The sequence below is a fragment of the Pristis pectinata genome, chromosome 13, assembly GCF_009764475.1.
Source record: "Pristis pectinata isolate sPriPec2 chromosome 13, sPriPec2.1.pri, whole genome shotgun sequence".
NCBI lineage: Eukaryota > Metazoa > Chordata > Chondrichthyes > Rhinopristiformes > Pristidae > Pristis > Pristis pectinata.
In genome coordinates this window covers 17,808,559-17,835,534 of record NC_067417.1, presented here as the reverse complement: position 1 = coordinate 17,835,534, position 26,976 = coordinate 17,808,559, and the positions used below count along the sequence as shown (strand labels likewise).

Below are 26,976 nucleotides of genomic sequence, written 5' to 3'. Positions count from 1 at the left end.
ATGCTCTTCCCACTGCTCTGCACCCTGGTCTCAGCAGCGCTGGGCGGCGCGGTGCTGCGGCTGTTGTGGAGGCAGGAGCTGAAGATAGGACTGGAAGCTGCCCTGGGTCTGCTCCTCCTCTGCGAGCCCCTGTGCTTCATGGCGATGCCCGGCTATCCCGGCCTCTGTCCCTTCTCCCTGGCTTGTCTGCTCACCTACTGCAAACTGCACGTCTCCGGGCTGCTACCTGTCCAGGAAAAGACCATCCTCATCGCACGTGAGTAGCCGGGACTGCTCCCTTACAACCAATCTGAGACTTTGTGTCTTCGCTTTCAGTCAGCGAGACTGAGCGATGAGTGCAATCCCAGCAGTGAAACGTTCCGTGACCTAAATTACTTACCTGTCCAAGTTCTCCGCAATGGTCAAAACTAAAGAAAGGCGGTGAGGACTCTTCTTCCCAGACTCATTCTCTTTTTCGTTTTTGTTCACTGTCTCAACTGAGATAAGGCCATTGTCCTCCTCAAACAACCTACCCATGATCTCAATCTGAAGTAAATCTTTCCTTTCAACTATTTTTGATCTTTCCTTTGGAAAATCTTCAGTTGTGGAATAGCAAGAGACATTGTAAATGCTAACAGTTCCCAGCAACAAAAACTGACGGTACTTTTCCCACTTTAAACAGTGTACTGAACTACATGCTACTGAACTAAGGAGATACAGTGTAACATCAAAATACTCGGTTTTGTTTACAGTTGAGTGAAATTTATGCAAAGTGTTCAAATTAAAGAATGAAAACTGAATCTGTCACGATTTGTTCTCTTAGAGCCTGGTTTTGCCTTTTCAGAAATTTCATAACAATTTGTATAATTCCCCTTAAATCTTGCATTTGTCTTTGTAATCTGCCCTGACAAAGAGTCCATGGTCTGAGATTTACAGCTTCCTCAATTACTCTGAACTGCACAGGCAGACATGACCGACCCACAAGGATGGACAAATAACAGATCAAAGCTTTAACAGGCTTAAAAGTTAGAAATGTATATTTTCAATTGATGTCTTAAAAACAGGGGGAGGGGAACAGGGTTGGAGGTGGAGAGGAATGGAGGCAGGGGGAGGAGAAGGAAGAAGGGAGCAAAGGAATAAGAGGCAAGGAGAGAAGCAGGCAGAGAGGGAGGAAAGTGGAGGACGTGACAAGAATGACTGATGAGGGTAGGTCAGTGATTTTGCCGACATGGATTTTAGTAAAGCCTTTGACAAGGTCCTTCATGTTCGACTGATCCAGAAGATTAAGGCATATATTATCTTTGGAAACTTGGTAGATTGGTATTGGTATAGGTAATTGGTTTATCATCACATGTACTGAGGTACTATGAAAAAATTTGTCTTGTGTGCTATCCACGCAGATCATGCCATACCTAGGCACACTGAGGTAGTAAAAAGAAAACAAAATGTAGTGTTGTGGCTATAGAGAAAGTGCAGTGCAGGTAAACAAATAAAGTGCAACGGCTGCAACGCATTCAAAATTGGCTTGGTAGTAGAAGATAGAGGGTAGTGGTGGAGGGGTGTTATTCCGACTGGAGGTCTGTGACCATTGGTGTTCCCCAAGGATCAGTGCTGAGGATCAGTGCTGTTGTTTGCGATATGTATAAATGATTTGGACAAAAATGTAGGTGGGCTGATTACTAAGTTTGCAGATGACACAAAAATTGGCAGAGTTGTGGATGGTGAGGAAGGTTGTCAAAAAGATTCAGCAGGATATAGACAAGTTTGAAATGTGGGCAGAGAAATGGCAGATGGAGTTTAATCTGGGAAAGTGTGAGGTGTTTCATTTTGGGAGGTCAAATGTAAGAGGAAAATATGTGGTATATGGCAGGACCCTTAGGAGCATTGATACACAGAAGGATCTTGGGGTGCAAGTCCATAGCTCCCTGGAAGTGGCAACACAAGTAGATAGGGTGGTAAAGAAGGCGTACGGCATACTTGCCTTCATCAGTCAGGATGTAAAGTATAAAAGTCAGGAAGTCACGTTGCAGCTGTATAAAACTTTGGTTAGGCCACATTTGGAGTATTGTGTGCAGTTCTGGTTGCTGCATTACAGGAAGAATGTGGAGGCCTTGGAGAGGATGCAGAAGAGGTTCACCAGGATTAGAGCGTTTTAGCTATAAGGAGAGGTTGGACAAACTTGGATTGTTTTCTCTGGAGTGTCAGAGGCTGAGGGGTGACCTGATAGAAATATATAAAATTATGAGAGGCATTGATAGGGTGGATAGTCAAGAGTTACTGTCTCAGGCTGGAACTGTCAAATACTAGAGGGCATAGCTTTAAGGTAAGAGTGGAAAAAATTTAAATTTAAAGGAAATTTATGAGGCAATTTTTTTACACAGGGGGTGGTGGGTGCCTGGAATGTGCTGCTAGGGGAAGTGGTGGAAGCAGATATGATAGCAACGTTTAAGAGGCATTGAGAGGGACAGATGAACAGGCAGGGAATGGAGGGATATAGTCCATGTGCAGGCAGATGGGATCAGTTTAAATTGGCATGGTCATTACAGACATCATGGGCTGAAAGGCCTAATCCTGTGCTGTACTGCTCTTATGTTCTATGTTAATAAAAAAAATCAAAGGCTATATTTAACTATATAGAGCATGGAATTAGCTACTTGATTGCTCTTTGTCATAAGTATAGGAAGGAAGTCTTTGGGTGCAGTTGGTCTTTTATTTGTCTCATTGTAAAGTGCTTTTGGTTCCTTGTTAAACTAACACATTAACCAGGGTGCAAAAAATGGAGGAACTCAGTGGATCAAGCAGCATCTGTAGAGGGAAATTGATAGTCAACGTTGTTATGTTTGTTCTTCATCACAAGACAAACTTGGCGTGGGTTTAACATCGGAACATTTATTAAAACAACAAAACAACAGACTGCACAGACTTACAACACCAGGCTGGCTGGCTTTTCCCGCCCTTTCCAGCCACTTCCTGTTCCCCCATGTGATCCCTTGCATTGTGTGCTGGGAACTGTAGTTCTTTATTATAACTACATAACAACACATAATAACACAAACGTCTTGGATCGAGACCCTTCATCTGCACTGATGAACTAGGGAGATGTGTCTTGATCTGATTACTGAGCCCGATTCCAGGAGACCATATCACCTGCTATGAGTTTACAGCACCCACAGTATGTCCAATTTCATGAAAAGTTGCATTTTAAAAGCACCCAGACTTAATCTTCTTCATGATTAATTTATTTTTAGTGTTTTTATTACTATTAATAAATCAACACACTTCACTACCATTAAATACTAGCTGACACTGGTTTAGAAATCTTCATCTGTACAAGTACGAAGTGTATAGCACCCTACTTTTGACTCTTAAGTAGCTTGCAACAAGGCATGTTCATGGCTTGTGTCTTGTATGGCAGCTGTAGAGTTGTTTGTTTTAAATTTTTACAGCAAATAACTTCTATTCTCTACTGCTCATCTTCCTTAACAATCTTGTTGATGAACATTTTTTATAAATCTAAGCTTAAATTAATTTGTGGAAAAGCTCCAAACCTTTACATTTGAAAGTCTGATCTTGTAGCAGAATATTTCATCATTTATTTAATCCAAACTAGCATCTCTAATAAAACAGTCCATAAGGAACTAGAGATAAACACAATAGGAATTCCGTTGCTGACATTTCATGGTATTACTTCAAAGCCCTGGGATTCCTATGTTTATTGCCAGATATCCTATTGCAATAAAAAACAAAAATAACTCCACAGCAAACTTGAGATTTGGGAGAGTAATTCCAGGAAGGTGTTCCTGTAAAATGAAGCTAGACATAAATCAAGTAAAAAACAATGGAATTGATTTGCAAATCAGGCACATTATCCATAGGAAGCAGCAAAGTTTCAGGAAATTCCACTTCACTGGTAATGTATGCTCTTTTAAAGAGACATTATCTAAGAAATAAAATAAAAAAAGAAAATGCTTAAAACACTCACCAGTTCAGGCAGCCATATGTAGAAAGAGAAACAAAGTTAACAGATTGAAGATACTTCATCAGAATTGATTTTCATTTACTTAAAATATGAGCTTCTTCTACAAAATTAAAAGTCCCAAGATCAAGTTGAGGAAATCTACAATTATACAAGTGGTTTGTGGAAGTGAAGATGCCATAATTGAATGACTTTTTCTCATTCCATCTTGATTTTTTTCTTACATACTTGGGATTAAAATAATTCCATTTAACTTTAATATGGTTTACCCTTTGAAAATAAAATTATTTTGCCCCAACTGAGTGGCATTTGTATCTGATTCATGAAACATAGTATTTTGACTTCATGGTGACTTTTTAAAATCTGACATCAACTGGAAAAACTAGAATTTGTACTAAGATCAGAAACTTAATATTTGCTTTTATCTTTCATACCCTTACCATCTTGGAATGATTTTGTGCCTGAAGATATTGAGTGGAATGTCAGAGTTTAAAAGTTCATGAATGCAAAAACCTATTGATCCTAAAATTCAACTGAAGCAAAACTGATTGGATTTGACATAGACCTCAGTATCTGCCTGAATATCTCATTATATGGCTCTATGCCTGAAAGTGCTGATACAAACATACTTCAAAAATCACGCTACACTCAGCTCTTAAAGATACACTTACATTCATTTATGTATTGCATTGCTTGCCTTAGAAGTAATAAACTCCCTGCTTCAATCTGAGGTTTCCACCTGCTTTAAGAAGACCACTATCATCCCAGTACCGAAGAAAAACAAGGTAACGTTCCTTAATGACTACTGACCGGTGGCTCTGACATCCACCATCACAAAGTACTTCGAGAGGCTGATCATGGCATGCATTAACTCCAGCCTCGCAGACAACCTTGACCCAATGCAATTCGCTTACCTCCAAAACTGGTCTAAGGTGGATGCCATCTCCGTGGCTCTACACTCATCTCTGGAGCATCTGGACAGTAAAGACACCTATTGTTTATTGACTACAGCTCTGCCTTCAATACTATAATTCCATGCAAACTCATCACCAATCTCCGAGACCTGGGACTCAACACATCCCTTTGGAACTGGATCCTTGAGTTCCTGACCAACACACCACAATCAGTGAGGATAGGCAGCAACATCTCCAGCACGATTATTCTTAGCACTTGTGCCCCACAAGGCTGTGTCCTCAGCCCTCTACTCTACTCCCTATAGACCCATGACTGTGTGGCCAGATTCTGCTCCAACTCCATCTACAAGTTTGCAGATGATACCACTGTAGTGGGCCGTATCTCAACTAATGATGAGTCAGAGTACAGGAAGAAGATAGAGAGTTTAGTAACATGGTGTCATGACAACAACCTTTCCCTCAATGTCAACAAAACAAAAGAGCTGGTCATTGACTTCAGGAAGTGGGGGCAGCGGGGGTGGGTGCACACGCTCCTGTCTATATCAACGGCACTGAGGTTGAGAGGGTTGAAAGCTTCAGGTTCTTAGGAGTGAACAACACCAATAGCCTGTCCTGGTCCAACCACGTAGATGCCACGGAAAAGAAAATGCACAGTGCCTCTACTTCCGCAGGAGGCTAAAGAAATTTGGCATGTCCCCTTTGACACTCACTAACTTTTATCGATGCACCATAGAAAGCATCCTATCTGGATGTATCACGGCTTGGTATGGCAACTGCTCTGCCCAGGACCGCAAGAAACTGCAGAAAGTTATGGACACAGCTAGGCATATCATGGTAACCAGCCTCCCCTCCATAGACTCTGTCTATACTTCTTGCTGTCTCAGTAAAGCAGCCAGCATAATCAAAGACCCCACCCACCCAAGACATTCTCTCTTCTCCTCCCTCCCATTGGGCTGAAGATACAAAAGCCTGAAAGCATGTACCACCAGGCTCAAGGACAGATTCTTTCCTGCTGTTTTAAGACTATTGAACGGTTCCCTACTACTATAAGATGGGACTCTTGACTTCACAATCTACCTTGTTATGTCCTTGCACCTTATCGTCTGCCTGCACTGCATTTTCTCTGTAACTGTAACACTTTCTTCTGCATTCTGTTATTGTTTTACCTTGAACTACCTCAATGCACTGTTGTAATGAACTGATCGGTATGAACAGTGTGCAAAACAAGCTTTTCATTGTACTTTGGTACATGTGACAATAATAATCCAGTTCCAAAATAAACCATTCCAGCTATCTACTAACATAAAATTATATCATCAATTAATTATTTACAGAGAAATACATACACAATTAGCCAGTTTTATGCTAACAGCAGAGGCTCAAACAGTGATGTATGAAAGTCAGACTATATGGTACTTGTAGTTCAATGCCAAATTATATTCAATATACTATGAACGCCTTAGCACTTCTAACAAGGTTAAAGGCACTATATAAATGCAGGCTGTTAATCCACTGGTGAGGAACACCCATTTATCTCACAGCGTTAAGAACATTCCTCTCTGAACCAGTGAAACCAGACAAAATAGACACTGAAGAAAGAAGTGTGTAAGGGCCTGTGCCGCCTGGACTTTGAAGGCAGGTTTTGTGGTCTAATTTTGGCTTTGTGTCACCCCAGTTTTAAAGAGACTGTGGACAAGTTCACTCTTGAAAAAGTCCATTCAGCTTCCTGCTGTGTGTTTAAGTTCTACCAGAGAATGGCATAGGTTGTGATTAACTGTCAAATTCAATAGTTTTGAACTTAATTCGGCTCCCAAAATCTTGAAACCGTTACAACGTGGCGGGGCAGGAGTGAGGTAGGAGGTGGGGAATGGTGGCTGGTGGATTACAAGAGAAGTGTTGGTGAAATGTTGGCTGTTGGCGCTGTTACAGTTTGTGCAGAATCCCATTCCTTGACAGCTGGTGACCAAAGCAAGTGTACTAATGAGACAGTTTAATTTAGTACCCAATTCATGTTATTTGATTTTCAGTGGGCTGCTGCCAACTGTCACAATAAATTACTGATTAAGTTACATGTATAGAAGTTGTAAAGGAGCAATCTACTGAGCAGAGGTATCAGTTAAACAGCAAAACACAATGAGCTCACAACCTGATTCAGCGTTAAAATTTTCAGCTATTTAATTTGGACAGCATCATACTTTAAACAGAGCAAACAGATGTCCTCAGAATACCTTACATAATTGCTGATAAACTGAAATCCAAAGGTAGTGGAGCTGATTTCCACTTTAGGAAAATCAGAACTAATGGGGCAGCTCAGTGCTAAAAATGAGACCGCTTATAGTGAGAATGGGTGTCAGAAAGGCCTTCTGCTCAGTGGCCAAAGTGCTTGACTGAAATAAGTGGTGGACCAAGTTCTCATGCCAGATTATTATGGCGTAGTTAGGATCTTGATTTCAGTTTTAATGGGCACACTAGCCTCAATGGGCACAAGGAATTGAGGCTGCCCATGTGAAACTAGACTCTTGGGCAGCAAAGGGCCAGAAAACCTTTTCACAGCCATGATTCTCTTGGCTTCACAAATAGGCTGCGGGATACTTAAGGTCCATTTTGCCTCAGTTTTATATCTCCTCTTTGCTCCATTCTCTCACCTGGCACCCACATGATTGATTCATCACCACCTGATGCTGTAGGACAGGGAACTATCAGTGCTTCTGCCAAGTATATCTTTCCAAGGTCAAGGTACTATATGGGAAGATTGTAGTCAGATTGAGGCTGGACTCCCCATTGCCCTCCTCCATTCACATTGCATTTCTAGACTTGAAGGAAAGAGGTAGACACATGCAGTAAGAGTTAAGGAAAAGGTGCAACTATTCAAATCAGTCCCATTTTACTGTGCATGTTGCATGGGGGGGGGTCAGATTTCAGAAGGTAAAAAGGAAGACAGCAAACAACTCCTTAGGGTATCCAGAAGCCAAGCTCCCAATATTCCCCTTTGCAAATAATATACATTGAATTTTCTTCCACCTGCCTGCCACCTCTGGCTGCTGTTACTACACATCTGGCAGGATATCAGCTTGCTGTAGGCTGGAAAGATAAGGTATTTCCTCCTCCGATTTCCTTCAAGGCCAAAAGCCAGGGGGCCCTTCCACTGCCATTTAGAATGAAGAAACGTTTACTGCAGTCCATTGTCCCTTTGAGAAGTGGTGGGTTCTTTTAACTGTTAAGTGTTCGACTAAGTTGACTGGCTCCTTCCCTTGGAGAGAATCAGAATCAAATTTATCATCACTGACTTAGATGATGTGAAGTTTGTTGTTTTGTGGCAGCAGCATGGTGCAAAGGCATAAAATTACTACAAATTACAAAAATAAGTAAATGGTGCAAAAAAAAGGAATAATGAGGTAGTGTTCATGGGTTCATGGACCCTTCAGAAATCTGATGGAGGAGGGGAAGAAGCTGTTTCTGAATTGTTCTGAATTGTAAGACTCGTGTGTCTTATGTGAGGCAGGGACAGGAACAACATTTCCCTTGGTTTACATAACGAGGTTTGCTCTTAGAACATTCTGACTGTTTTGTCCTCATTTTTGACCAATAACTCTCTGCTTGGCCATGTGCCTAAACCTAAAACTCAAAATTCTTCTGTTCTGCACGAATGGAATTGTCTTTGAAATTTCTCACAATTTGGTAAACTTTTTTGTTTTTTTCAATTTTATTGAAAATGTCTGAGTCTTAATCAAATGTGCTGGAGTAAAAGAAAAAAAAGCACACAATGTCACTGTTTTGTGCTATTTGGTCAGGCCTGCCTTTCTGAAGGCAGACTTCCAAATGTTACTGAATAGTCAGGGATAAGCCTTTTGCCTTCTTGGTTAAGGACTGTGTAGGTCAGTAATGAAGAGCATTTCATAGTTGGAGTTCTTTTTATTCCTTTGCCTTCTTTTTAGGCTATTCCTCGGGATTGAGGATAACTTGCGTCCATTCCAGTTCTGTGGGTTCCGAGGTGGATGGTGAGGTCACTGTGGAACCCACAGACTCTGACACTATTTATTTGGTGCTTCATCCTCAATCCCATCCATTCTTGGGCCAGAGACTTCCATGAGTTGAGAGGGTTATTATACTTTTCCAGGCATTTTCGATTTGTTTCCAATGTCTACCTGGTAATTTCTGGTCATGATAGAACTTTGAATACAGTGTCTGTCAGGTATGCAAACAATGTGGTCTGTTCATCAGAATGTTGGCAGGAACATGATGCTGGGATGTTGGCTGGGAGTGAGCATTCTTGTTGCTTTGCTTATCCTGCCAGTTGATTTGGAGAATGTTATGGTGACAGCATTGCTGGTATTTCTCCAGTACCTTGAGGTGCTAGTTAGACCAGTTCTTTCGTTTTGTTGACATTGAGGGAAAGGTTGTTGTCATGACACCATGCCACTAAGCTCTCTATCTCCTTCCTGTACTCCGACTCGTTGTTATTTGAGATACGACCCACTACGGTGGTATCATCTGCAAACTTGTAGTTGGAGTTAGAGCAGAATCTGACCACATAGTCAGGAGTATACCCAATGACTTGGCCTCCACAGCTGTCTGTGGCAATGTATTCCACAGATTCACCATTCTCTGGATAAAGAAATTCCTCCTCATCTCTGTTCTAAAGGGACATCCTTTTATTCTGAGGCTGTGCCCTCTGGTCCTAGACTCTCCCACTACTGGAAACATCCTCTCCATGTCCAGGCATTTCAATATTCAGAGGTTTCAATGAGATTCCCCCCTCATCCTTCTAAATTCCAGTGAGTACAGACCCAGAGCCATCAAATGCTCCTCATATGTTAACCCTTTCACCCCTGGGATCAGTCTCGTAAACCTCCTCTGGACCCTCTCCAATGCCAGCACATCCTTCCTTAGATATGGGGCCCAAAACTGCTCACAATACTCCAAAAGTGGTCTGACCAACACCTTATAAAGCCTCAGCATTACATCCTTGCTTTTATATTCTAGTCCTCTGGAAATGAATGCTAACATTGCATTTGCCTTCCTTACTACTGATTAGTTAACCTTTAGGCATTAGGACTCCTAAGTCCCTTTGCACCTCCGACTTCTGAATTCTCACCCCATTTAGAAAATAGCCTACGCCTTTATTCCTTCTACCAAAGTGTGTGACTCTGCTCTTCCCTACGCTGTATTCCCTGCCACTTCTTTGCCCATTCTCCCAACCTAAGTCCTTCTGTTTCCTCAACACTACGTGTCCCTCCACCTATCTTTGTATCATCTGCAAACTTAGCCACAAAGCCATCAATTCCATCATCCAGATCATTAACATATAACGTGAAAAGTAGCGGACCCAACACCGACCCCTGTGGAACACCACTAGTCACCTGTCCTCAACCAGAAAAGGCCCCCTTAATTTCTACTCTTTGCCTTCTGCCAGTCAGCCAATCTTCTATCTATGCTAGTACCTTTCCTTTAATACCATGGGCTCCTATCTTGTTGAGCAACCTCAAGATAGTTGTAGATAGTCCATGGGTCCGAAGCATTTAGAAGGACAAGGATCTCTGCTACCTCTTAGACCACAAGCTTTATTGCTGAGTTTGAGGTCTTCTTCTTAAGGCTGTGCTGTTCTGCTGAAGGCAGTGGTGTATTTCATTACCAAGGTTTACCTTCATTGAAAGGTGGTTCCCAAGGTCGTTTGCCAAGAGCTAATTGTGGATCTTTTTTGTGGGGGCAGTGCTGTGTAGTGGGAGTATATTGGTAGAGGATCTTTGCTTTCTGGGTGTTAATCATGTGCCATCATGTAGCAGACATAGAAGAGGGAGATAATATGTGCTGGCAGCCCTGCATGAGAAGGATGCCCCACTGTTGACACTGCTCTTTCTCTTGGGACAGGCTTGAGGGGCCGAGTGGCCTCCTCCTATTGTCCTATGTTCTTATCTTCCAAAATTGGCAGAGAGGAACTTTAGTCGCAAATTCACAACCTCATCCTCCACATCTGGAATGAGGAGGACAAGCTAGGGTTCTTCAGAGATGCCTCAATTGTGACCATCCTCAAGAAGGGATACAAACCTGACAATGGTAACTATGGATGAGTCCCTACTGGTTGGCGTGGATGTGGTGGGACGTATGGCCTGTTTCAACACTGTATGACTCTATGGTTACAACTATGAGTGGGTTATGACAGCCTTTCCATCCCTGGTAAGCATTCCCCCATCCTTGCATCTCAGTGAGGTGGACCCTTGAGACTTTGGCCTTCACAGCACTGAAGAATTCATCTATCCCATGCTTTTCAGTGTGTTGCTGAATCTCCTGAGCTGGTCCCACCATTTGTTCTTTACTTAAGGTTTTTCTGTTGGACCTTGGCCTTCAGATGCATCCTTGTTTGCTGAGGGAAGTAAGAGAGGAAATTGCTGAGGTTCTGCTATAATCTTCCAAATGTCAATGGATTCAGTGGTAGTGGCTGATGACTATAATTTACAATGTTCAAAAAAGTGCGCAGGGATAAATCTGTAAGTCACTACAATTTATCTTTTGTGGTGGGGAAAATTCTAGAAACAATAATCAGCAAGAGAATTAGTCATCGCTCGTACACAGTGGCGCAGCCAGTGGAGTTGCTGCCTCGCAGCTTTAGTGACCCAGGTTCAATCCTGACCTCCGGTGGTGTTTGTGTGGAGCTTGTACGTTACCCCAGCAACTGCATGGGTGTCCTCAGGTCCTCCGGCTTCTTCCTACACCCCAAAGGTGTGCAGGTTGGTAGGTTAATTGGCCACTGTAAGTTGCTCCTAGTGTGTAGGTGAGTGGTAGAATCTGGCAATCAGGGGGGAATGAAATGGGATTTGTTTAAAATGATAGTTGGTGCAGGCTCGGCGGGACTCCATGCTGCAGGACTCTATAAGTGTGTACTGATTTAACAAACATATTGATGAGGGAAATGTGATTTATGTATAAATAGACTTCCAAAAGGCATTTGATAAGGTGCCACAAATATACTATCATCAGGACAAGGCCATTGAATAAGAGGATTGTAGCAGCATTGAGGAGAAATTGACTCGATAACAGGAAACAGAGAGTAATAGTGAAAGATTATTTCTCGGACTGGAGGGAGGTGTACGGTGAGTTCTCAGATTGGAGGGAAGTGTACAGTGAGAACCCTGGGGGTTGGTATTAGGATCACTGGTTTGTTAAGTATATATTAATGACTTCAAGGAGATATAGAGAGGCTGGTAGAATGGGTGGATAGGTGGCATCTGAAATTGAATGCTGAGAATTGTGGAATGTTACATTAAGGTAGTATCATTGAGAATAGGCAACATGAATTGGTGGGAACAAGGCTGAAAGAACACAAGAAGTGGGCAACTGGGGATATATGTGCACAGTTCATTGAAAGTCACGGGATAAATCGAAAAATTAATTAAAATATAGAGTATTCTTAGCTTTATAAATATGGGTTCAGAATACAAGAGTAAGGAAATCATGATGAACTTCGATGAAATGTTGGTTTGGCCATAAATGGTGCATTGGGTCCAGTTCTGGGCATCTCACATTAGAAAAGATATGAAGGCTTTAGAGAGGGTGCAGGCTTTTCAAAATAATTCCAGAGCTGAATGACTTCAGTTGTGTGGATGGAATGGAAGAACTGTGGTTGTTCTCCTTGGAATAAAGGAGATTGTAGAGGATCTGATAGAGGTATTTAAAATTAGGAAGGGCAAAGACAAAGAGAAATTATTACCACTGGCAGAGGGTCAAGAACTAGAGAACCTAGAATGAAGATGATTGGCAAAAAAACAAAAGTGACGTGATTTTTATTGACACAGCAAATAGTCAGTGTCTGGAATGCTCTGCTCATAATAATAATGGAGGCAGATTTATTTGTGGCATTGAAAAGGGAGCTGGATAAGTATCTGAAAGGAAAGAACTTGCAGAGCTATGGAGGGAGAACAGGGACGTAGGACCAACTGGATTTCTCAAACAATGAGCCATTGTGGACTCAGTAGCCTGAATAATCTCCTTCCACGCAGTTTTCACTCTATGGTTCCAACTGGAATGGGATGTACAGAAGATATGCAAGTGAAGAGCAACCCCTCACCATGTTCTGCAGTGCTAAGGACCCGGCCCGAAACGTCGACTGTTTATTTCCCTCCATAGTTGCTGCCTGAGTTGCTGAGTTCCTTCAGCACATTTTGTGTATTGCTAAGGAGCTTAAGATGGGATTGTCTCAAGAGGAAGGGATATCTTGATTATTTCACAGCGGAAATTAGGCAATTGAACTTGTAGAATCTTAAAATAGATGCATTGCGCCAGAACCAGCATACCCAAAAGAGGACAATTATTATCACTATTGGAAATTGTGGAGCCTTTATTAATAATAGCGATGAAACAACAACTCTTACTGAAAAGGTTGCATGTCCATTTCAGGAGTCCGATATGCAAGAAAATATTGAAAAAAAAGTAATCGGAAAGATCACTTCTTGCTGAACCACCCCGGGGCTTCCCTTTGGTGGTAGACTGAGTGCCAGAGAATGCAACGTTGCCGAGTACTGGATGCCAATAAGTATCACTGAGAATTGCATGCAAACATGAGCTCAATTTTACCGGGTAAGTGTTAAGTGAGAGAGTTTGGGTTTTTGGCCTTGTTTCTTTTAATTTGGGTTAGATTAGATTTGTGGTTAGAGCTGTAGTTTCCTTTGTGTTTAGTTGTTAAATAAAGTTTCTCAAATTTTTCGTGAAATTGTGGTGTCTTTCATTACCAATTCTGTCATTTGAAAGGAACCCAGAAGAACCCAAGTCCTGTTTTAATACAGCCTGCTGAGTTCCTCCAGCATCATGATGTTTTTCATCTTTGTCAGTGATAATAAGTCTGATTTTGATTCTACCTCTAAGACATGAGGAACCTTAAATCAGCAATATGGCATCAGTGATGTTACCTGACAACATAAACATTTTGACATTCTAAACTCACATTATTTCCAATAGGTTAAACCTGTCTGGCAAGAAGAGAGGGCTTTAAAGTAATAAAAACAGAGAAATGCTGGAAACAATCAGCAGGTCAGTCTGCGTCTGTAGAAAGAGAAACAGAGTTAATATTTTCAGTCAATCCTTTAAGCATTTCGTCAGTTCTCTCATATCCAGAAGACAAACATGCTGAGTGAACATTATTTTGTTTCCATATGTACCTTCCCTGAAGACCCTTCATCAGAGCCTGAGTTGCTGAATGCTTCCAATGTGTTTTGTTTTGACTTAAGATTTCCAGCATCTGCAGTTTTGTTTTTAGATTCAGAACTGGCTTTAAAGGTAAGACTTAAGTTAACCTTTGTGGGAATAGGTGGAATACTCATGAAGGACTAGATCTCACAGGCAAAATCCGGAGGAGGTAAATGAAGCCAAGAGTTAAACTGGGACATCGGCTATGCCTGGAGCTGGAATATGTGGTCTTTATCCTTTGTTCCATTAAAATCCTTTGTGCACATTTGGCATGAGGAATTCCTCCTTGAAAATATACCAGGTATTGTATTTATGTTCTGAACATTACCTCAGAAGCCATAATTACTGTTGGTAAATCATCTCATAGGGATCTTTCCTGACACTTTTCCATTTAAATGAATCATTTTATATTGTGTGCTTTTTCTGATAGGATGGGGTCTGCAATACACAAGATCTGCTTTTTATAGAATTCACATTATCTTTTGCTTCTGTCATAAAACAGGATGTGATTCTGGATTTGGTCATGCATTGGCAAAACACCTCAATAAACTGGGCTTCACTGTGTTTGCTGGTGTTCTCTACCTCGATGGGCCTGGTGCTCAGGACTTGCAGATGTGTGGGTCAGGCAGGCTCACAGTGCTGCAGCTGGATGTCACAAACTCAGAGCAGATCGCTCAAGCCTTTGAGCAAGTTAAAGCTCAGCTGAAGAAGAGGTAAATGATAAATATATTTTATGTATTTTTGACTACAACAATTTTTGACTACAACACTTAAAAGGTACTTAGAACATAGAACATTACAGCACACTACAGGCCCTTTGGCCCACAATGTTGTGCCGACATTTCATCCTGCTCTAAGATCTATTTAACCCTTCCCTCCCACATAACCCTCCATTTCTCTATCATTCATGTGTCTAAGAGTCTCTTAAATGTCCCTAATGTATCTGCCCCCACAACCTCTGCCATGCACCCACTACTCTCTGTGTAAAAAAACTTATCCCTGACATCCCCCTTATACTTTCCTCCAATCACCTTAAAATTATGTCCCCTCGTGTTAGCCCTTGTCGCCCTGGGAAAAAGTCTCTGACTGTCCACTCGATCTATGCCTCTTATCATCTTGTACACCTCCATCAAGTCAACATTTAAACGGTTCTTGGACAGATACATCCATAGGAAAGGTTCAGAGGGAAATGGCCCAAACACAGGCAAATGGAACGAGCTTAGGTGGGAATCTTGGTCAGCACAGACTAGTTGGGCCCGTTTCCGTGCTGTATGACTTTATGACTCAAATTGTTGGGTTTGGTCACACTGTGTGGCCGCAATTAAACATTCCCTCACATTTCCATAGTTTTAACACAAACTTTGTTTCAGCTTCCTACTTCCTTTGCTTGCTTTCAAAACATTTTTAAAATTGGCTTGGAAAGAAATACACGGAAAGACAACCTGTAGCATACTAAACTGAATGGGCAAGGATCGTTAAATATGGATTTCTTTCAAGAAGTGAAATCTTGAGAGTTCTAAATAAATTATATAATAATATCTATTAAGAAAGAAACCTGAAAAATATTAGTAAATATTTTCTAAAATATTTAAAAATAAATAATAAAAAATATAATATAAATAGTAACTAGGCTCTCAAGTGCTTAAAAAGATTTCCTTATTAGTCACATGTACATTGAAACACACAGTGAAATGCATCTTTTTTGCAGACAGTGTTCAGGAGGCAGCCCACAAGTGTCGCCATGCTTCTGGCGCCAACACAGCATGCCCACAACTTCCTAACCCGTACGTCTTTTTGAATGTGGGAGGAAACCAGATCACCCGGAGGAAACCCACGCAGACACAGAGAGAACGTACAAACTCCTTACAGACAGTGGCCGGAAATGAACCTGGGTCGCTGGCACTGTAATAGCGTTATGCTAGCCACTACACTACTGAGAGAGTCATGCAGAACATAGGTGCCTATCTATGCTAATCCCATTTTCCTGCATTTGGCCCATATCCCTCTGTTCCTTTCCTATCCATGTACTTGTCTGAATGCTTTTTAAATGCTGTGATTGTACTTGCCTCCACCACTTCCTCTGCCAACTTATTCCACATATCCATCTCTGTGTAAAAAACTCCCCTTTCAGGTCACCTATAAATATGTCCCCTCTCCCTTTAAACCTATGTCTTCCAGTTTTAGACTCTCCTACTCTTAGAAAAAGACTGTGGCATCTACCCTCTCTGTGCCCCTCATAATTTTATAAGCCTCTATAAGCTCATCCCACAGCTTCCTTCACTCCAGTGAGAACAATCCCAATCTATCCGATCTCTCCTTATAACTAAAGCCTTCCGTTCCAGGCAACGTCCTGGTAAATCTCTTCCGCACTCTTTCTAGTACTATCATATCCTTTCTATAGTGTGGTGTCCAGAATTGCACACAATATCCCAAGTGTGGCCTAACCAATGTCTTGTACATCTACAACATGATGTCCTAATTCTCATATCCAATACCCCTTCCTTTGAAGGCAAGCAAGCTAAATGCCTTCTTCAATAACCTATCCACCCATGTTGCTATTTTCAGGAAACTATGAACTTGTACCGCAAGGCCCCTGTGTACATCAGTGCTTCTAAAGTCCCTGCTGTTTACTGTATATGTCTGGCCAGTATTAGACAATCCAAAATGCATTGCCTCACACTTGTCTGTGTTAAATTCCATTTGCCAGCGCTTCCCCAATAATAAGCCAACCACAGTTTTAATCACTGTTAAACAATAGAACACTTCCCTCTCTTTCCCTCTTACTCACCTCCTCTCCTTCTCCCCACTCTCCCAACTCTCCGTCCTCTCTCCCTCCCAGCCCCATACCCCGCTTCGTCTTCCTGCCCATTCTTTCAAAAGTCATTTGTCCGGTTATAATCCAGCACCAATCTAGTCTTTGAGTGGGTTGTGATGTCAGCCTTGTGGTTAAATATTTGCAATGGTCCGTTACACTTGTGTCTTAATTCCATTCAAGGGTACATCTTAATAACAGCAGATTCCCTTGTCTAGCACAGGACTGCTAAAGCAGAGACTTGGTGGTGGTAGCAGTGGTGGGGAAGGGAGGTGGTGGTAATGGTGGGGTGTGCTTGCAGAAGCTGGGTATTTGGGGAAAGGGTTACATAAAAGAAGAAAATCCTATTTATTTTCATGAGGACAAATTAAAATATAAACTCTTTAACACAAGGGAGGTTAGAACACATCGAACCTTTGATTAAAACAACTGTTTGGAACCCAAAGGGAGCTCGTTGTTGCCATCTGCTCCAGCAGGGTGCAGCTGTCCCTGGGTAAGGAGTGTGGAATAATTATTTTTTAATATTTATTCTTTTAAAAAGAATTGTGTGTTCTTTATTACATCAATGAGCATGATTAAAGTATTAAAAAATAATTAATGGGTTAATTTCTCTTTGTGTTAACTATGATTAGTGCTCAGCCTGAATTGAAACTTCTTGAACTGGGACTATAACTTTCAATGGGATCATGGTCAAAAGTATGAACAGGGCACGACTACACTTTCAAGGAACTAGTACAGATGTGTTGAAGTACCTATCCTGAAAGTGAAAGTGGTGAAAACTGATTGAATTACAGTGCCCCTCCCACACCTGGGACATCATTTATGTATGTAAAAATTATCCCCTGTAATTTGTACATAAACTTAAATCAGGTCTGGCAGCCATCTATAAAGATCAAGGAGTCTGTGAATTGGTAATTGCAGCTTACGGTCCACTCGATCTGTGACCATGATGCTGCCATGAATCACAAGGGCTTGAGATCAACAGAGGCCACAGGGCACCATCACAGGGCACAATCATCTCCATCTGTGCAGCCTGCCATGGAGAGATCGCGCTAAATGCATAGATCCACATCCATAAATCAGTGAGTGAATAATATGATGACCTACTTCTCTCTTGGGTCAGTACACCAATGATTCGAAAGCTGCCTGACTTGCAAGCAGCTGATGTCTGTGAAGCATGCAAGTTTGGATTTAACATACTTATATCATGGAATAATACAGTGTACCATGACAACCTATAAATGGGGAGTGGGAGCAGGCCAAACAGCCCCTTGAGTTTGTTTTGGCATTCAATAAGACCATAGCTGATCTGATTGTAATCTTACTTCTGCATGCCAGTGCACATTTCATACTGTTGCCTATCAAGAATCCATCTAGCTTTGCCTTAAACAATATTTCAAAGACTCTGCTTCAATCACCCTTGGAGGAAGAGAGTTCCAAAGATGCATGGCCACTTGAGAGAAAAAAACTTCCTTATCTCTTTCTTAAATGGGTGATTCTTTATTTTTAAACAGATACCTTAAGCTCCAGAGGCTCTCTGCCTCCACCCTGTCAAAACCCTCTCAGAATCTCATATCAAATCCCCTTTCACTCTTCCCAGCAAGTGCAAACATAGCCTATCCAACCTTTATAAAACAACCCACCCATTCCAGATATAAATCTGGTAAACTTTCTCTGAATTGATTCCAACAGATTAACATCCTTCCTGAGGTGAGGAGACAAAGTTTGAAGCTCTGTAATCTCAACATTTAGATAATCTGTTTTATTTTATAAATTTTCTTCTCAAAATGGACAACTTTACGTTTCCCTACTTGATAGAAAAATAGAAGACTATGTGGGAGGGAAGGGTTAGATAAATATTAGAGCAGGATAAAATGTTGGCCCAACATCATGGGCCGAAGGGCCTGTACTGTGCTGTAATGTCCTATGTTCTCTGTTCTATGATACTCATATATCCCACCTACAGTAAATCTCTCTGTAGTCTCCTTACATCCTCTTCACAATTTACTTTACTACCCCTCTTTGTGTATCAGCAAGTTCAGCAACCATACCTTCACTGCCTTTATCCTAGTAATTTATATGACTTATAGAAAGTTGAAGCCCTAGCACTGATCCCTTTGGCGTACCACTTGTTACATCTTGCCAAGCAGAAGTTTGGGAAATTGGTACTGATATTGGTTTGTTATTGTCACTTGTACCGAGGTACAGTGAAAAACTTGTCTTGCATACCGAGTGTACAGGTCAATTCGTTACACAGTGCAGTTACTTTGGGTTAGTACAGAGTGCATTGATGTAGTACAGGTTAAAACAATAACACTACAGAGTAAAGTGTCACAACTACAGAGAAAAGAACATTATTAGTAGTAGTTAGTGACATAGAGTTTAAATTTAAAAGTGTAGAATGATTATAGTAAGGGTAATGAGTAGATTTGTAGAGAGCAGCTTGCAACGAGTCACCACGCTCCGGCGCCATCTTGCTTTTATGCCCAATATCTTCTTCCTGTTAACCAATAACAATTTCTTAAAGAAAGTATGTCCCAACTTCGCAATTTTTGGCGACTTCAAATTTGGCATCATGCAGCAGCCACATAGCATTACAAAAATGATTAAAGTCAAATTTCTATACACAAATGCTTTTTATCCAATCAGTCACTATTAGTTGATCAAATCGCTACTAATATATTTTTCAATTTTCAGCAATTCAAAACCATATTCTCCTGTAGCCACACACAAAACACTGGAGGAACTCAGCAGGTCAGGCAGCGTCTATGAAAGGAAATGAACAGGCGATGTTTCGGGCTGAGACCCTTCATCAGAACTGGGAAGAATGAGGGCAGAAGCCAGAATAAAAGGGTGGGGGGAGGGGGAGGAGCACGAGCTGGCAGGTGATAGGTGAATCTAGGTGAGAGGGGGAAGATAGCTAGGTGGGGGGGGATGGAAGTGGGAATGATGTGAGAAGCTGGGAGGTGATAGTTGGAAGAGGCAAAGGGCTGAAGAAAATGGAATCTGATAGGAGAGGATGGTGGACCATGGAATAAAGGGAAGAAGGCGGGGAACCAGTGGGAGGAAAGTGTGGATGATGGGGGAAGGGGAGGGGAAAGAGAAGGGGTAATGGGGCCAGGGAAAAAAAAAAGGGGAGAGAACAGAGGGGAGTGGTTACCGGAAGTTAGAGAAATCGATGTTGATGCCATCAGGTTGGACATTACCAAGACAGAAGATGAGGTGTTGTTCCTCTTATCTGCGTCTAGCCTCAATTTGGCATTAGAGGAGGCTGTGGACAGACATGTCAGTGTGGGAATGGGAAGTGGAATTAAAATGGCTGTCCACCGGGAAGTTCTGGCTGTTATGGCGAACAGAGCAAAAGTGCTCGACTAAGTATTCTCCTGTTTTATATGCTGTGCTTTGAAGCAGTATTCTATGCCATTTTGTACTTTGCAATTATATGTAAGATCCCCTAACTTTCAGACAAGAGCTTGATTCCCTTTTTAGATCATTCCTGTTTGCTATTGCATCCTCTCTGATCTACAGCTACACACTATTTGGCACAGTGACCAGAAATCATTGTGCAAATTAATGTGTTTTGATGATATTATTTGCTGATCATAAGCCACTCAATTTCTTTTAAAGAATAAATCAGTCCAATTTACTTGTGGAAATGTTATAAGAAGCATTACATTTGAAGTTGAAGAACACTCTGTAAATTTATAATCCAATCCCAAATTTAACTGAAGCAGAAATTTGCATCCACTTATGCATTTAAATTGCTTCCTGTTTCAGTGATTTGTTCCTTAAAGCCAGTAATTACAAGTAACTGAGAAATGTACAACTTCCTAAACATTACATGAAGTTCACATTTGCAAAGGTATCAAACTTAAGTGGGAATAATGAGAGTCATTAGTTCATTCTGCATTAGTCATTCAACTCGTTACGTTAATTCAGTTTCAGTAGAATAGTTCATTATGAGAAGTCCTTAACTTTAGGCGTCATTCTTCTGTTGTACATTAAACAGATCTGCATTTTTAGTCAGAACCTTAATGTGATTTAAATCTTATTGACCCTACTTAATCTTTATTAGCACTTGAATTACTTAAGCATGCTTGCATACCACTGACTTCTAATAACCTCACATTTCCTCTTCCATTTTATCACTTCTTATATACTGTAAATCTCAAGATTCACTGCTTGGGCTCAGATGCTATCCATCTGAACTGGCCAGGCTCACTCCAATGGGGCTGGTAGTCTTCTCTAAGTTCTGAATTCAGGGCCCTCCTTCTTGTGATGGTTGTTCCTGGGTCATCGCTCTCTCTGTCTCTGAAGCCCTTCTTTTATATGATTTATCTTTTTTTTAAATTTTATTTACAGCGTGGTGACAAGCCCTTCCGGCCCAATGAGTCCGCGCCGCCCATTTTAAACCCCCACATTAACCTACCTGTACGTCTTTAGAATGTGGGAGGAAACCCACGCAGACATGGGAGAATGTACAAACTCCTTACAGAAAGCGACGGGAATCGAAACCCGATCGCTGGCGCTGTAATAGCGTCGCGCTAACCGCTACGCTACCGTGCCACCCTTAATCTTCTTAAAGCTTTCTTTATTCTTACCCCTCCGCAGTCTCACATTTCACCCTTCCAGAATTCAGTTTTTTCTCTTCCTTCACTTCTATTATTTCAGGTTTCATTAGTTTCTGCAATAAATGGAAATCAGAAAACTGCAGATACTGAAAATCCAAAACAAAAGTAGAAAATGTTGGAAAAACTCAGCAGGCCAGGCAGCAAGTGTGGAAAGAGAAACAGAGTTGATATTTCTGATGAAGAGCCATTGACCTGAAATATTAATGTTTTTTTCTTCACAGATGCTGCCTGACTTGCTGACTGTTTCCAGCATTTTCTGTTTTTGTTCCATTAATTTTCTTCTATCTACAGCTCCTCCAGACATTCCTCTGCCACTTTCCTTCTTCCAAAAACATCATTGCTTGTGTCACTCAGTCTCCACCCGACCTTGGACCTTCCCTTTAGTTCCCCATGCTCCTTTCCCTTTCTCTGCAAACTTGTTTATTTCTAACTTTTCCCAATTCTAGTGAAATATCATCAGACTGAAATGTTAACTTTGTTTCTCCCTCCACAGATGTTACCTGACCTGCTATTTCCAATATTTTCTGTATGTCAGATTTCCAGCATCTGCAGTACTTTAGTTTTGAAATTCACAAATGACACCCTCCTCTTCTTCAGATATCTTTATCAGTCACATGTACATCGAAACACAGTGAAATGCATCTTTTGCGTAGAGTGTCCTGGGGGCAGCCCACAAGTGCCGCCACGCTTCCAGCGCCAACATAGCATGCCCACAACTTCCTAACCTGTACGTCTTTGGAATGTGGGAGGAAACAGGAGCACCTGGAGGAAACCCACGCAGACACACGGGGAGAACGTACAAACTCCTTACAGACAGCTGTGGGAATTGAACTCGGGTCGCCAGCGCTGTAAAGCGTTACGCTAACCACTACACTACCGTGCCTGCCCTTCTTCATGCTGTCTTTTCAGTTTAGTTACACTTTCTGTGAGTGACGTCTCTATTGCAATCGAAGTTGAGAATTAGTTTCTTTAATGTTAACTGTGATGCAATGTGGAGGTGCTCTGAAATCCAACTGTGTGGGAATTACCAGAAGTGATGACTTTTAGTGATTACAGACTCACACAGGCTCTCTAATTTTTTTCCTCAGCAAGGAAAATGTCTTATGAGGATAGGTTGAGTGAGCTAGGGCTTTTCTCTTTGGAGAGAAGGACAATGAGAGGGAACTTGATAGAGGTCTACAAGATGATAAGAGGCATAGATCGAATGGACAGTTAGAGACTTTTTCCCAGGGCGACAATGGTCATTGGAGGAAGGTATAAGGGGGATGTCAGGCATATGTTTTTTACACAGAGACAGGTGGGTGTGTGGAATGCACTGCCTTCAGAGGTTGTGGGGGCAGATACATTAGGGACATTTAAGAGACTCTTAGATAGACACATGAATGATAGAAAAATAGGGGGCTATGTGGGAGGGAAGCGTTAGATAGATCTTAGAGCAGAATAAAATGTCGGCACAACATTGTGGGCCGAAGGGCCTATACTGTGCTGTAGTGTTCTATGTTCTCAGATAATCATTTCTTACCCCTAATTGTACAACATTTTGTTTTTTGTCTTCCCTCCTGGCTTTCTTCCACCACCACCTCATCACTGAGCATCCTACAGACATAAATGGATTGGTTAATAGTTAATATATACCTTTTGAAAGCAGCATTCTGAAAATGTAATTCTGCACCATTAACTTGTATTGCCAGCTCAGAAATGAGTATACCTTCAAAGGTGTTTCTTTTTTATTGATTAAAATGAAACAATTCAAGCCCCAAGTAGATTCTTCCAAATGAGGAGACCAAAAATATATGCACTGATCCAGGTTTGCTTCACCAAAGGCTCAAAGAGGGGTAGCAAAGCTGTTTCCCTCCTGCAAGGAGAGTGAGAGGTGACATGATAGAGGTATATAAAATTATAAGAGGCATAGACAGAGTAGATAGCCAGTGTTAGAAAAGTGAATTACATCATTTTATCTTATAAACTTCACTGGTTGTGTGTCCTATTTTTCCTAACATTTTTAGATCATGATTTTTATTGGAATCTTCTTTATATTGTGAGTTTGTTCTCCAGTTCCTTGGCTGAACAGCCTCTAGGTAAAGTTATTGCAATGTGATTTTGTTCTCTGAAGCACTCTTCTTTATTTTTAGGACTTTGGGATATTATGAACAATGCCAGAGTGCTAGAAATCATTGCCAATGGAGAACTTCTCCCCACGGATGTTTATAAACACTGCATGGAGGTGAACTTCATTGGGGCTGTCGAAGTCACCAAAATATTCCTTCGACTACTTCGCCAAGCCAAAGGCAGACTCGTTAATGTCACAAGCATTGCAGGTGTGGTTCCTTCATCAATAACTATGGTAACACACTATGTACTCAAGCACAACATCCACTCAATTTTCCTTCTTCTCTCCACAGCTATGCTAATACTGATATAGGAACTAGTTAACTGTAAAGCAATATTATTATGATGTCAAATGCATGTTCTTAAGAAAATATGCAGGATATATTTAAAACCTAATTTTTTAAATATAATGTTTGGCAAAACCTTCTCATTTGCTAAATTACAATGAAATAGTAAGAAATTGCATCAAGCATGATTCAGGATTATATACAACTATATAATTAATGTGTACTTCTAAATGGGGAAAGGAATATTTTAGTAAATCCAGTTGCTCCTGCTGCTGTTGAATATTATGTTGCTTTCAGATTGAGACATCACATATGAAAAAGTTCACAATGCATTGATTGACTTGGTGTAGCTTGTTAGGCTATTTACATGAAATGGTGGACGAGTATTATTGATTGCTTGCTCCTGTTGTGCCTTCTAGTAGTTTATAAAGCTCATTTAAGGCCTTTTGCTGATCCCAGTGTCAAGGAAGCCTTGCACCCCAGTTTGTAGCAATCCATTCTGAACAATGTTGCATCATCTATGAATTATGCATGATTAACTACACTCTATTCAATTTACTCCTATATCATCTGAGAGCCAACAAGTAGATCACTATTCCTGCTCCATATCATGGAAATAATAGCCTTTCACAAAAGTTGTCTCTGTTACGGACTCAGTGAAAGTCCCTTTAAGATAGAGAGTGTGTGTGTATGTGTGTGTGGGGCGTGCTTACGTCAATAGAAGATAAAGGACGTAATGACGTTGTTGAAGAGGTTAGAAAAAGAAGAAGGAGAGAGAGAGAGAAGGGAGAGAGACACCAGCCTGCTTGTTTTCTCTATCGATGGATGAGAAACAATAACTGTGTTTGCCACTGAAATCCATGTATGGAAGTTGGAAGTAATCCGGTGGAGTTCACTTTGTTGCTGACCTGTAGAAGGAAACAGGTATTTGTGTGTGGACGACCACGGTTCGGATGCTTTTCGGGGTGAGGACATCACTACCGAGTAAACACTGGAGTGTCGTTTGGGGTCCATCGTGGAACATTTGGATTTCGTATGTACTCTCTCTATGTTTTTCTACATCTACATCTTATCTTCAGACAACGGTGGTTGTTGAAGAAGCCCTTGCTCATGTTTCACCTTATGGCTTGCGGAACTGAACTTTAAGAACCATTCCGGAACTGGGAGTTTTGGACTTTGTCACACACACACACGACGAGTTTAGTTTTGGGGTTAACATTCGAGGTTTAACATTTTTGAATTCTAACATACTAACATTTTTACTTTTATTTTACGTATTATCATAAGTAGTGATTAATAAAATAGTTTTTAACACTAAATCATGCTCAGTGTGTTTCTTTTGTTGCTGGTTCGTGACATCTCTCTTTAAAGATCAAATAACTTTAAATATTGAATAACTTCAATAGGATACTCAGTATACAGTATATTCTGCATGTACATTTTGTATTGAAGAAATTAACACATCAGTTTATCAAATGCATCATAAACATTATGAGCCTGAAAGTGTTTAAAAAAAAGACATTTATTTCCTCTGACCCCATGCACCCCTTACATTGGTTTTAGCTATGAAGAATTAAGGGAATGCAGCAACAATATTTTTAGGCATCTCCATTGTAGTAGGTCTCCATTTAAAATCTTTTTAAACAGTGATTGTTAAATAAATTAGTTTCACATTGGAATAGTTCCCTAAAGAAGATGCCCATCATAAATAGAATTTAAGGAAGCCTGAAAAGATATACTTTGTATACCAGGATTATTCAAAATGTGAATTCCTTTCAAATTACATGGAATTTACATTACACAGTTCATGCAATCTATACCAGTATTGAGGATTCACTTCAAGCTTCCCCTAATTCACTATCTAACCCAGTGGTTCCCAGCCTTAGACTTGCAGCGCAGTTTGGGGGGGGTCACAGAAATACTTGACAGTGTAATGAAAAGAAAAAAAAAGAAAAAAAATACAGGAGCTGGGAACAAAAACAGGAAATGCTAGAAAATCTCAACAAGTCAAGCAGCACCTGATAAAAGAGAAACAGTCAATGTCTCAAGTCTGTGACCCTTCATCCAAACTGAGAAAGAGAGAGGTCTCAGTAGGTTTTCAGTAGGAGGGAAGAAGGGGGAGAGCTGTGTAATACAAAGGGAATGTCTGTGATAGGATGAATCAAAATGGCTTAATGAGATAGTTATCAGCACATTAAACACCTAGGCCTGTGTAAGGAGTTGTTAATGTTAAGGTGGTAGGATCTGCCCAGCAGACTAGATTTATGTATGGAGGATAAAAAAATGAAAACAGGAAATGGAAAATTCTAGAAAAAATAAGCTGGTCAGGCAACAAATGTGGAAATAGCAACAATCAATGTTTCAGATAAGGGAAACTTATCAGATCTGGGATCCCTCATCAGAGGCAGCTGCACTGCCTCCTATGTTATGACCAAGCCACCTCCTGAGGTAGGGTTGGTTAACTGTTTCTTTCCTAAGCTGTGTAAAAGTGTAGGAGAGTGGCCTGACGCAGGGTCTCAACCCGAATCGTCGACCATCTCTCTTCCTCCACAGCTGCTGCATGACCCACTGAATTCCTCCAGTAGTTTAATTTTTGTTGCAAAATTGTAGTGGTTTCAGAACAGTAGTTACATTTTTTAATTTTTTACTTCCCTTCCAAACCAAGTTCCTGCGAACCAGAGAAATGGCTAACCAAATAGTGCACTCAATTTAGAATATTCAGATTTTTGGGACCTTTGTAGATGTTTAAAAATACTTTTGGCCTGTTATTCTAATGTTTAGCGTTAGTAAATATGCGACTCTAAACATCTAAAGCCTACTTTATGAAATTTAACCAAATCTGGCATTGCAGGGAAAATAATGATTAAAATATATTTCTGAGAAATCCCAGTCAACATTTGATAATGTCAGGGCTTTGATTGAAGCTTTTCTGATCTGTCTTAATACAGGAAGTACACCACTAATGGGGTTTGCGGCATATAGTGCCTCAAAGGCTGCTTTCAACATGTTTTCCAATATCTTGAGACGAGAACTTGCCGTCTGGGGGATCAAAGTGATCATCATCCAACCAAGTGGTTTCAGAACAGGTTAG

General features: G+C 41.0%; 1 protein-coding gene across 1 annotated transcript; it reads left to right on the top strand.

Annotated features, from left to right (window-relative positions):
• On the top strand, nucleotides 1-26,976 carry LOC127577462 (estradiol 17-beta-dehydrogenase 2-like). Its single transcript, XM_052028685.1, has 5 exons — nucleotides 1-256; nucleotides 14,549-14,759; nucleotides 23,545-23,567; nucleotides 23,622-23,807; nucleotides 26,834-26,976. Exons 1-5 carry the CDS (start codon nucleotides 1-3, stop codon nucleotides 26,974-26,976), a joined length of 819 nt encoding a protein of 272 aa, XP_051884645.1.

What these genes read in the sequence shown, in the direction of transcription:
- LOC127577462 (XM_052028685.1), top strand. Translation starts at nt 1, where the DNA reads ATGCTCTTCCCACTGCTCTGCACCCTGGTCTCAGCAGCGCTGGGCGGC. An exon ending in CTTGGCTGAACAGCCTCTAG is followed by an intron (nt 23,568 to 23,621) that starts GTAAAGTTATTG and finishes CTTTATTTTTAG; the next exon opens with GACTTTGGGATATTATGAAC. An exon ending in TAATGTCACAAGCATTGCAG is followed by an intron (nt 23,808 to 26,833) that starts GTGTGGTTCCTT and finishes GTCTTAATACAG; the next exon opens with GAAGTACACCACTAATGGGG.